Below are 12,209 nucleotides of genomic sequence, written 5' to 3'. Positions count from 1 at the left end.
CTCCCATGTACACATGCATCGATGTTTGAGTTCAACGTGGTTTGACATACGCTACAGGTGAGCTAGATTCTTTTGTATCGTACAAGAAAATTATTCACACGTATAAAATAGCGTGCAGTGTGTGCGCGCTATTTTGCACGCCTATTACTAACTAATACTAAATCGAGGACCTTTATAGCATACTTGATAGATGTCTGAGTTCGTTGGTTTGAGTTCACGATGGGTAGTTAATAAACCGTCCATTGATGGGGTAACTTCTTTTTTGCGTCAGAAATCATGTTTTCGTTCCCCTTTATAAACGTAAAAATAAGATTGTGTACGCGGGTATAAAATTAGTGTCAGGGGGAAATGGAAGTGTGGATTGATGTTAGTTGAATGAAGAGGCAGACTTTTATTCATTAGTCGAGTCAGTTAAAATAACCACTGATTGGACTAGTTCACCAGTCATCCTCGCTAGTCAACGCTAGTCAATTCATTTTCTAGTCAAGTCACTTTTTGTTGTAGGCGACTGCCGAAGTAGTTCTAGTCGAAGCGAAGCTACTGAGAGTAGAGTCGGTCTTCATTTTTCACCTTCGAAGATTTCGGGCCCTGATCACAGTGATTTACAGTAGTAGAATTCAATGTATTATATTTATTCAATCAATTGATAATATAAAATGTTTCATTTTTTGAAATCATTTTTCTGTAATACTTTTTAAAATAATTTCCAACATGCAGAGAAGGACGTCACATGTTTCGCAGAAATAAATCGTTGTCTTCCTTTCGTCTTTAGCTTTTCTGTTACAATACAATCATTTTGTTTTTTCTGGATGAAGTACTAAAATGTGGAGCTTTACACATTTCCATATAGTGGTTTTTTTGTACACAAGACACAATACGATTGTGCACGGTTTGTGGATTCTATCCAATACTACATTTTACGTTGCCAACACTTTGTCTTTCCAATACGTTTATTCGAATACAGCTTTCTTCAGTACTATTTTCATATACGGCTGCCCTCACCCACTTAGTGACCAAACAGTCGCATCATAAACCGTAGATACGCCTTGAATTCTCCGTATATAATCAAATCATATATAATTGAGTCTGTAAATAATAGGGCCCGACCAGTATTAAATTTGGGGAAGTTTGTACCAACGTTAATATTATTTCACGAAAACATATCACATTTTGATGAGATACTATTTTAATGTGAACGGATTTTGAAGATTTTCATATCAATCGAATTGTTAATTCTCTAAGATTTGTTCGGTATGCCATACATTAAAATTTTCTAGTCCGCAAATGGTTTGAATTGACGAAAATTGGAAGCATTTCTATTTTACTAGACATTTATTTTGTGCATTTCTCTGATTTCGTACCATCAATAACCAATATACCACTGCGAATCAGTTGCATGTAAGTCGCTATCGCAATTCAAGCTCTACCCGTTTCACTTATTGCAACAGCCTTTCTTATACACGTCCGTTCACTAAGCGGCATTGTGGATTAGATTTCAGTACCCTCCGTTGACATTAAAGGGGAAAAATGATTTTTCGGACCACCGGTTAACCTTGAAAAATCATATCTCAAAAACGAAAAAAGTCTCTCTGATGTCGAGATATGTTATGTAGAAATCCTCAGCTTTCAAGAAAAAATATAAAAAAATATAGCACCCTATAGTTCAAAGCCATGAAAACAATCAACATGGAAAAACAAAGGGGTTTTCGATTTTTTTATGCCAAATGTCTTAAAATGGCATGAAACGTCGAAATTTACTGTCATCTCGAGAAAAAAAAAGTCAAAAATCGACACTCTAGGGCTTCTAGGACTCTAGGTTTTTTTTCGGTATACGAGACAACTCACTATACGAGGGTATGAATAATAATTTTGATGGTTTCTTTTCTAGTTTTACTCTAAATAGCGAGCATTCAACAGCATATGTTGAAGCTGTCAATTTATTTGACGATATTGAATTTGGCTTTTCGCTAAGTCACGATGCAGCGAGTAAGAGGTACAAACAATTGTACAATTTCAATTCTATGATTTCTCTTTCAGTTTCGCTCTAGACAGCTCACGACAAAATCCACTGAATCGTAGTAGAGCTGTGGTTGCACAAGATAACCTATAGACACGATATAAGGCCAAATAATGAAAATAATCAAACATATTTTTGTGATCAGTAATGAAGCCACGTGTGGAGGCGATCTGGTGTAGTGGTGAGAGAATGAATCCTGAAGGTAACGAGTTCAATTCTTACTCTCGACATTCTTCTTTTGGAATGGAGGTAAAGTCGTGGTCTGAGTGACGAAACAGCTAAAAGGGTAAAAGGCACTATAATACAGCCAAAAATGTAATGAAGGCACTGTATGTCAAACAATTTCAGCCTAAATCATAATCAAAAAGTTCCAATGATATTTCATTCTATTTGTTATTATATAATCAATAATATTTGTTCAATGCGGTAATTTACTCGAACGATTGATGTAAATACAACCTCGAACTGTTTCCAAACATGCTACGATGACGATATAATGTATACACAAGTATGTGACTGACATGGTTCTCCCAATGTATTTTCTCATATGTAAGAATTTCGCTTGAAACCAATTTTTATGAGATGAGACATCGCATCGATCATGTCGATAACGACGTTGAAAGTGCCCATTCTTGAACACTCCAGAGGCGTTTACAGTCGACCATTTGCGAGTTCTTAATTAAACTAATTAACGCCTACAATAATTCGATCATATCACCGAGTCTGTTCGGTTATGAAAGGCGCGACAAACTCGGCCAAAGAAACGACGTCATAACCTTAAAGTTCAATCAATTAGTTTTGTTCTTCCTGTAAGTTGCATACAACTGAAAAACAAAGAAGAAGAGCACATGTGAGAGCAATTTGGCAGCTCATTCATTCATTCATTGTTCGCTATCCGAAATGACTCGACACGATGACACGAAGCAGACGGACAATTCAATTCCCTGTTCACTGCCGGCCAAGTGTTGTTACTGACCTATTTAAAAGCTGCGTGAGTGAATGCAAGTCAATAATGAATGAGGAACATATGCTTCGCGGGAAACATTTCACGCGATTATAATCGGTATTGCCGAAGTTAATAAATTTAATAAACAATGAGGTACGATGGAAGTCTGTTTGTGTGTGTGGCATTTTGTTTGTGTGTTGGAATTTTCGCGTGTATTTCAGAGAGCATTTATTATTTATTTATTCTTTGAATATATTTTACAGCATAAGTAGCGTGATTGAATGTATGTTTTGATATATAGTTTCTACATATTGAAATTACATTGAGACGTAGTCAATCCATAGTTTCGACCGGATAGAGGCAATGTACAGATGCTCTGATTATTGGATTTGTTAAAATAGTGATGGAATATCTTTGTAATACAGGAAACCTTCGATATAGTGTAGGGGAAGTGGGGTCATAGTAGTCACCCTAAGGAACATGCCCATTTTGCGTCCACATACTGCTTCAATCCCCGTTTTTCGAAGAATGTTATAGCTCAACTCATTGTTCTTCAAGATAGCAAATGGCTTCTATCATAAAGATTCAAAATAGTACATTTTTCATCAATGGAAAAAAGCTGAAAATAGAACATTTTTCAAGTAGGACCACGTCTAACAAGACTATATGGGGGGTTAAATGAAAATCTAAACACTGAACATATAGGGAAAAAATGAAAGATTTCGAATGCCTATAACTCGGGCATTTATTAATGGATCGCAAAGATGTTTGCATCGATTGATAGGAAATAGTTCCACGTATTTATCACATTTTTTTTTCATATTTATCATATTTTTTTTAGATAAACAATTGAATAAACGTGAAATGTCAAACATTATCCAAACGCACTGTGTGCCTCGTTTTGATTGGTTCAATTTGTGCTCTTCAAATGGTTCCGACCAAAAGGAGCCTCCAAAGTAACAGCGGAATATAATTTGAATACAAGCAAAACATTGAATCGTAAGCCACTCCCCTGGTGATTCTATCGCCAGTCAAATCAAATAAATTTGGCAGTTGACATCGCTAAGGCCATCGTTCCAGCATAGTATAACCATCATTAGGCAATTTTTCAAGCTGGAATGGAAAGAAGAAATTTTCTAAAACTTAGTTGTGTTTGTCAATTGAGGTGAAAAGTCGTTCATGCAATAGCTGCCGCCAACACAATTGATTTCGGATTTTCTGTTTTTACGAAAAATACGGCCAAAAAGCGACTAGAGCAGCAGCGAAATACAATTTGATTATATTACTATCATTGCCATTCAACTGCAATCTTGGCCAAGGGGAGTATAAAAATATAAATAATAAGACAACGAAGCCAACAGATGCACATTCTCTCATACAATGAAAACATTGAGTAAACCAAAATACTATATTGTTAGTCACTCCCCTTATGATTCTACTGCTAGTCGGATCAAATAAATTTGGCAGTTGCTTTCTGAAAACATAACTCATTTTCTAACCGCGAAGCTCATACGCTAAAGTTATCGTTCCAGCATAGCATAACCACGAATATCATTAGCGGTAGTGGAAGAACCGATAGTGGCAACAAGTTATAATTTTGTTGCCACCCAATGGGCAACCGTCACCCATCACTTCCGTGTAAAAAGTGTCCTACATCAAATTGCAACACGGAAAAACGTTGTAGGAAATTACCGATTGGATATTTTCTCTTGAAAAATTGTAGAGAAGTAATTTAGAGTGTATTGTTTACACTGTATTTTTATAGCTGCCAGTTTTTCGGAAATTCCAAAAAATGGCGTCACTGAAAAAGCAACGTCGCGAATAGATTTTGCGCAAGAACCTGGATAATCCTCAACTCTCTTATCGGGACATAAGAAAAAAAACTAGGAATCGTACAGTCAACGCTGAGTCGTGTGATTAAACGTTACTATGAAGCTCTGAGCATCGAACGGAAGGAGAAATGCGGTCAGAATGGATGTTCTATTAGTGATCAGGATCACAAGCGTGTCGTGAAAGCTTTTAAGCAGAATCCCAATACTTCGGTCAGCGATGTGTCCAAGACTTTCGTTCAGAGAGCAGCCAAGAAATCGTGACGAATGGCCAAATGCAGTGGGAAAATCACGGGCCTGGAAACTGTAAATCCAGATGTTGACGAAGCCTCATTGTCTCATCATGGATGACGTTAAGACGGACTTCCGGCAGCTTCCGTGGCTACTGTTCTTCACCGCCCTGTACAATTTTGATGTTCTGGAGAAAGTGAGGAAGCAGAAATTTACAAAGTTTGCCAAGATATACATGATTTGGCAAGCGATCCTGGAGTGATACGAAGCCAACGGGGTCACTTTCGTACCCAAGGACATGAACCGCCTCAACGCACCGGAACTAAGGCCCATCGAAAAAAACTGGGCTATTATGAAGCAGGTACTACGGAAACATCCCAAGGAGGTCAAATCTGAGGAAGACATAAAGAAAAAGTGGGGTTCCGTACAGAAGAACTGCACCTTTAATCGATCAGCACAGTGATGATACTGATAAAAAATGACTGCATTCAGTTTGTCTAGAAAAAGTGTGTTGACAGAATGAGGGCACAAATTTCGACCTGTGGCAGTTTGTTCTCGCGAATCCTTTGGAGCTTTTAGGACCACCAAACCTTTCACAAAAGAGTTATTATAAGTTATTACGAATTATTACAATACAATAGTTCGATGCATTCTAAAGATATATCCGAAAAAATAAAAAAAAATAACTTAAACTGATTTTTGTTTGTTTTGGGATATGCTAGTATTAATTTTAAAGTGTTCTTGAGCTTATTGGTGGTTGGGGACTTTATGTAACCGATCATCATTCATAATGTATGAATTATGTATTTGGGAATGATGTTTTTCGGATCGTTGGAGATGTAATTTTGTTAAAAGGTACAGAGAACTACTCGGATATTCAATAACTTATTCGAATTGGCAGTGCTTGGTGTAGTCCTAAGCTTTTCCGGTTATGTCCACGACATTCCCCACCCGTCTCATTGACGTGGAGGTAAAGTGGTCGCTTACACATATCATTCTAAATGGTATAATTTATGCGTTTTTTGACCAAAATTGTTTAAATCATTATTGAAATATTCCATAAAAGTATGAAATAATTTTGGCCTTTTCACATAGAGTCGTAATTAAAAATCATACATACAAAAACGTTGTAAGAAACACATAATATTGGGTCGTGAAAAAGAAATGTCGTATATTGTCAATATATGGCAACACTTAAACGTATCTTGTGGTGTACTTATCGCATCGGGTCATACTATACGGCTATTTAAATACGACAATCTGTGCTACAAGTGTCGTTTTGAAAGTGTTGTGATCAGGCATCCCAAAAGTACTGCATTTTCATAACAGTCGGTATGAAATTGAATCGACAGTCTCTGTGAGCGCGCTACACTCGTATACAAGCGACAGAGCATGAATGCATAAAGTAATACTATACAGCAACAGTCGGTGTTTCGTCGAATTCATCTAATTTGTCGTGCCCGAGCGTAGTGAGCCGAGGAGACTGTTCGTTTCCGATTTTTTCGTGTCTGCTATTCCGTTCGCTCTGTCGCCGTAACAGTCGCTGACGAAGCGATGAATCTCATCGGTTTACCCGGGTTACTGTCACACGTGACTGTCGCCAGAAAAATGTCATGACATTTTTCTGGCGATCGTAATGTTAGCCTGTATCTTATGCGTTTGTGCTTCTTCACCAGTACGCTTTGAGATGTGTATCGGACATATGGCTGTGATCACTAGTTGCGTGCACACATAGGAAGCCGAGTTAATTTCATATCGACTGTAATAAGAATGCTTTACTGTTGGGATGCCTGAATCCAGATACACAAATGATCAACAATTCATTTGAGAAAAACACGCACAGCTTAATAATTCTAGGCGAGAGTTTCTTCGATAATATATTGGTGACGTCGGAAATACTCAGTGTTGGGAGTGTTTAGATTTATCCTCCAAGTTGGAAACTAATGCAGCGCGAACTCGATTACATACAGTCTCCGATTCCTTTTCACTGTATATAATCGAATCCTGTATATAATCGAGTCAAAAAAATGTTTTTTTAATTTGTTTTTCATGCATATAATTTTTGATTATTGAATGTAAAAGAAGAATTTAATATATTTTCCCAGAATCTCTCAGGAGGTGATAGATGATCATATTTCATGGAAAAAAACCTCCTACGAATATGTTCGAATTTTAACAATGACAGAGTTATAGAACTAAACTGGCTCTACACTAAAAAGTACGCTACGTGAGCCAATTATGTTGCTTTCATTTGAAAGATATATTTTTTTAAATCTTTAAAACATTTTCTTGCTAGTTGTACGTTTTTCTCATAATCCAGTGGACCGATATGAGGGCAGTAATGTGGCTATATTTCAAATTCAGTATATCGATAGGAATATGAAACACACTTGCAATATACTTGTTGTTTGTCATATAACAACGAATATATTCGCTAAAAATTATCTAAATGGCAGCATAACGTTTACCGGGTCAGCTAGTAATAATGATAATAATACTAAAATGTTACTTTACATTTTTGTTGATAATATTAATATTACGCGCTAAACATATTTTATTCATAAATAAAATAAAATCTCCTTCATGTCCAAACCTACATTGCTAAGTGTGCAACACTTCCCCCAGCCGCATTCTAATCTGGCCCTACAGTTGCATTCGCGTAACTTTCATTCACACGACTTCCACCCACCCACGACTTCCACACTTCTCCACGCACCTCTTTCAACAGATTCTCTTCTGTTGCTCACACTATTTCCCCCGAAAACTTCTCTACATGGAATAGCCGCGTCATCGACAAATTAAATTTTCCCATATCGGGATATGCTGCAGAATTCGCCAGTTATTAATTGTTATTAATTCTTCGCTGCACAGCAGATTAATCTCTTTAGTTTGCGAAAATGAAATGAAATAAAATGACGTTGTACTGGAAAAATATATACTAAGACACCCGACATCATCAGCACGAGGGAAAAAAATCATCAACGACGGTAGCAACGTATAACTATTGCATTCAGAATCTACAAAAATATCACTAATGAGCAAGCGGGTCTGTCGCAGACGAAAGACCAAAATACTCTCACATGGGAATGTATTCGTGTACAGTACACGACAGTAACAATAAATGTCGCATAACATTTCCACTGTGTGACTGTAGTTACAAATTCAATCGCGTGACTGTCACGGGACAATGGTGGCGACAGTCATGACATTACTGTCGTGATGCAGTACATTTGGTACCCCTGGTTGTGATTGTCCTGGATGTATTGGTGCCACACGAGTTGACGCAAAAAAATCTTTTAGACGAATCAACGCCTGCGATGCACTGCTGAAACGGAACGAACTCGACCCATTTTTGAAGAAGATGGTGATTGGCGATGAAAAGTGGATCACGTACGACAACCTAAAGCAAAAAAAATCGTGGTCGAAGCGCGGTGAGCCGGTTCAAACCATCGCCAAGCCCGAATTAACGGCCAGGAAGGTTTTGCTGTGTGTTTGGTGGGATTGGAAAGGAATCATTCACTATGAGCTGCTCAACTATGGCCAGACCGTCAACTCGGTTCTCTACTGTAAGCAGCTTGACCGTTTGAAGCAGGCGATTGACCAGAAGCGGCCAGAAATGATGAAAAGGAATGGTGTTGTTTTCCACCAGGACAATGCTCGGCCTCAAACATCTTTGATGACCCGCCAGAAGCTACGGAAGCTCGGATGGGATGTCCTATTGCACCCACCGTATAGTTCGGACCTGGGTCCAAGTGATTATCATCTCTTCCGGTCTATGCAAAACGCTCTTGGTGATACTAAGTTGGTCTCAAAAGAGGCTTGCGAAACTGGCTGTCTGAGTTTTTTTGCAAATAAGGGGGGGGGGGGGTCGGTGGGTTTATAAGGGGGGGATAATGAAGTTGGCTTCTAATTGGCAACAAGTTTGCGAACAAAACGGCGAATATTTGACTTAAATTAGATATTTTTAAGTATGTTAAATAAAGCGTCAAATTTCGATCAGAAATACGACATTTCTTTTTCCCCAGCCCTATATTTCGCATAATGAGGCTCGGTTTAGTTGGTGTGGCATATTTTTCCAAAGTTAAAGCCACAAAAAGGATCCCATCAAGAGCAGAATGTGATAAGCAGAGTTGCCAACCTTCCAGTTTATCCTGGATATTGCCAGTTTTTTTAAAGCATGCAAGCAAAACAGCCAAAGGCAAAACATTTCCAACTTTTCCAAATTTTCACAGTTTTATCCAGTTTTTTTTATATTTTCGTCATTTTCAATTGTTGTACTCCCCCAAATTATACTCTTTTGTGCCCAGACTTGTTCACACTAGAACGTGTTTGCCACAGTATGACCCTGTGTGCATTATATGCATGTAAACACATGCCTGAGAGAATCGATAATTTGTGTTATGATATTTACTCTTATATCAACTATAATCCGTTACGAAGTAGTAAGTATGTTGAAATTCAAACTCTCTTAGAGTTGAAGTCTTTTAAAATGCTACAATCGTCAGCTACGCGGTGAATTACATTGGAAAGTGTTGTCAAACGCATATTGGAACGTTACGAACCGCTTTTAATTTATTTTGGTTGTTCAAGTAGATAAGAACAACATAATATCCATGACGGGTAACCGTAACGATTATTTTTTTAACGCCCCCATTACATTGGCCTCAGCATAAATTTCATTACGAAAAAATAAATACATAATGAAAATGAAGTTCCGGTGGCGTTTATACGTAGTACCAATGCTACATACTGATACTGTCATTGTATATCCTTATTTTTTTGGTGATATAAACAAAACTGATAAAAAATTTAAAAAACAATTTTTCCAAGTTTTTTTTTCAAATTTTTCCCAGCTTTTTCAAAAATTTTGTTGGCATCTCTGGTGATAAGGTATAGGAAACAGAACATTGTAAGTCGTTATCCACCACTGACCACTTTGCCCCCAATCATCTAAGAAATCTCTATGCGAATTAATCGCTGAAATCAAACAAAATATCTATTTACCTCTCCTAGAATATGTGAACAGTCGTCCAAACTGATGATTTATCAAAGATATCAGGTCGAATAAACTGAATTTTACGAAATATTCCTTAAATACGATGCGCACAAAACTACGACATGCGACATCAATACGGTATCTATAGTCAATAGTTATACTACCTAACAAGCAGGTGATCACTTTGCCCTAGAGATGGGTGAGCGTTCACGAGTCGCTCATTTGAGCGGGTTCGTCAGAACGAGCGTACGATCCACGGTCCCACCAAATAGACCGCTTATCAGAAGAATCTCTGCTCAAAAAGAGCCGCGGTTCAAAAGAGTCTCGGCTCGAAAAAGAGCAGCTATTCGGAAGAGCCACTGTTCAAAAAAGAGAGGCTTTTTGAAAGAGTATTGGCTCAAAAAGAACAGCGGTTCAAAAAAGGATCGCTTTTTGAAAGAGTCTCGGCTCAAAAAAGCACCGCTGTTCAAAAAAGAGCCGCTCAAATGAGCCAGCTACATTCCAGTTTAAAAATTGTACGTTGTATCGAAGCATAAAAAACCAGAAAAACAACTCAGATTATTTTATTTTTGTTTTCTGTTTGAGTGTGGTTAGTAAATAATGATGATAAAATCCAACAAGGAGGTGAAGACAACCTTTCTCGCATTTTTCCTTTATACAGTTGATATGATTTCTGCGGATGGTTTTGACTTATTGGCCCACTTTGTAGTATATTTTTAAGCTGTGTCTTAGTATATGGATGCCCTAAAGTTGCGAGGAGTGAATTAATAGTAATGTTAATTTGTTTCTTAAAAATACGTTGTGATCTAGTAATACCGCGTGGACCATCGAAATGTCAATTTTTCACTATTCAAACTATTAAAATTTCCATAGCTTTTAATTATATCACGAAAACTTAGGTAACTCATGAGATGGTAATATCCGTAAAACAACTAACTAGATAACATACTTATTAATGTCATGAGAAATCACATTGATTCGTACATAATCTGTTTTTCTCCTTCGCAGATTGATCTATACGTAGATACTGCTCGTCCGATCGTTGATAAGGTACTCGAGGGGTACAATGGAACCATCCTGGCGTACGGCCAAACCGGCACTGGTAAGACCTACACGATGTCCGGTAATCCCGACTCGCCCCAAACGAAGGGTGTCATCCCGAACACATTCGCGCACATTTTTGGACACATCGCCCGGGCTAAGGAGAACCAGAAATTTTTGGTACGCGTCAGCTACATGGAAATTTATAACGAGGAGGTGCGCGATTTGCTCGGAAAGGAATTCAACAAAAGTTTGGAAGTGAAAGAGCGTGCCGATATCGGGGTGTTCGTAAAGGATTTGAGTGGTTACGTCGTCCACAATGCCGATGATTTGGATAATATAATGAAGCTAGGAAACAAGAATCGTGTCGTTGGTGCCACTAAGATGAACTCCGAATCTTCACGTTCGCACGCCATCTTTTCGATCACAGTTGAATCAAGTGAAACCGATGAAAATGGGAAACAGTTAGTCAGGATGGGAAAATTGCAACTCGTCGATCTGGCCGGATCGGAGAGACAGAGTAAAACCCAATCTTCTGGGTTGAGGCTGAAAGAGGCGACCAAAATTAACCTTTCATTGTCTGTGTTGGGCAATGTTATAAGTGCGTTGGTTGATGGGAAAAGTACCCATATCCCCTATCGAAACTCAAAGTTGACTCGTCTGCTGCAGGACTCGCTAGGGGGTAACAGCAAGACTGTGATGTGCGCCAGTATTAGTCCTGCTGAATCGAACTATGTTGAAACAATTTCTACCCTTCGCTATGCATGTCGTGCGAAGAGTATCCAGAATCTGGCACATGTTAATGAAGAACCGAAGGATGCATTGCTTCGTCATTTCCAGGAAGAAATCAAGGAGCTTAGGCGTCAGCTTGAGGAAGGAGTTTTCATGAACGGTATTGGAACCGACGAAGACGAAGAGTTAGACGCAGAAGAGGAGGAAGAAATTGAATCCGATGACGAAGAGAAGGAGAAGGAATGCAATGAAAAGAAAGAGAAGAAATGTAAGGAAAAAACCAAAGAAAAGAAAGAAAAATCCGATGCAGAAAAAGAGTTGCTTGAAAAGAAAGCAATCGAAAATGAGGAAGAAATAAGTCGTGCAAAGTGAGTGCGGTATAAAACTAACATTTTTCTTTTTTTCTATTATTTTTTT

The 12,209-nt window shown here is 38.1% G+C and overlaps 1 protein-coding gene across 1 annotated transcript in view; it reads left to right on the top strand.

The window, feature by feature from the left end:
* Nucleotides 1-12,209, top strand: part of LOC129779663 (kinesin-like protein KIF3A) — a 49,007-nt gene that overhangs the window by 35,390 nt on the left and 1,408 nt on the right. The window contains exon 3 of the mRNA XM_055787270.1: nt 11,028-12,160. Coding sequence (XP_055643245.1) covers nt 11,028-12,160 — 1,133 coding nt within the window. The remainder of the gene's footprint in view (nt 1-11,027; nt 12,161-12,209) is intronic.

This window comes from Toxorhynchites rutilus, chromosome 3 (assembly GCF_029784135.1).
Source record: "Toxorhynchites rutilus septentrionalis strain SRP chromosome 3, ASM2978413v1, whole genome shotgun sequence".
NCBI classification, from domain to species: Eukaryota; Metazoa; Arthropoda; class Insecta; order Diptera; family Culicidae; genus Toxorhynchites; species Toxorhynchites rutilus.
The sequence above is the reverse complement of the archived record's forward strand: the minus strand, read 5'-3'. Positions and strand labels throughout refer to the sequence as shown.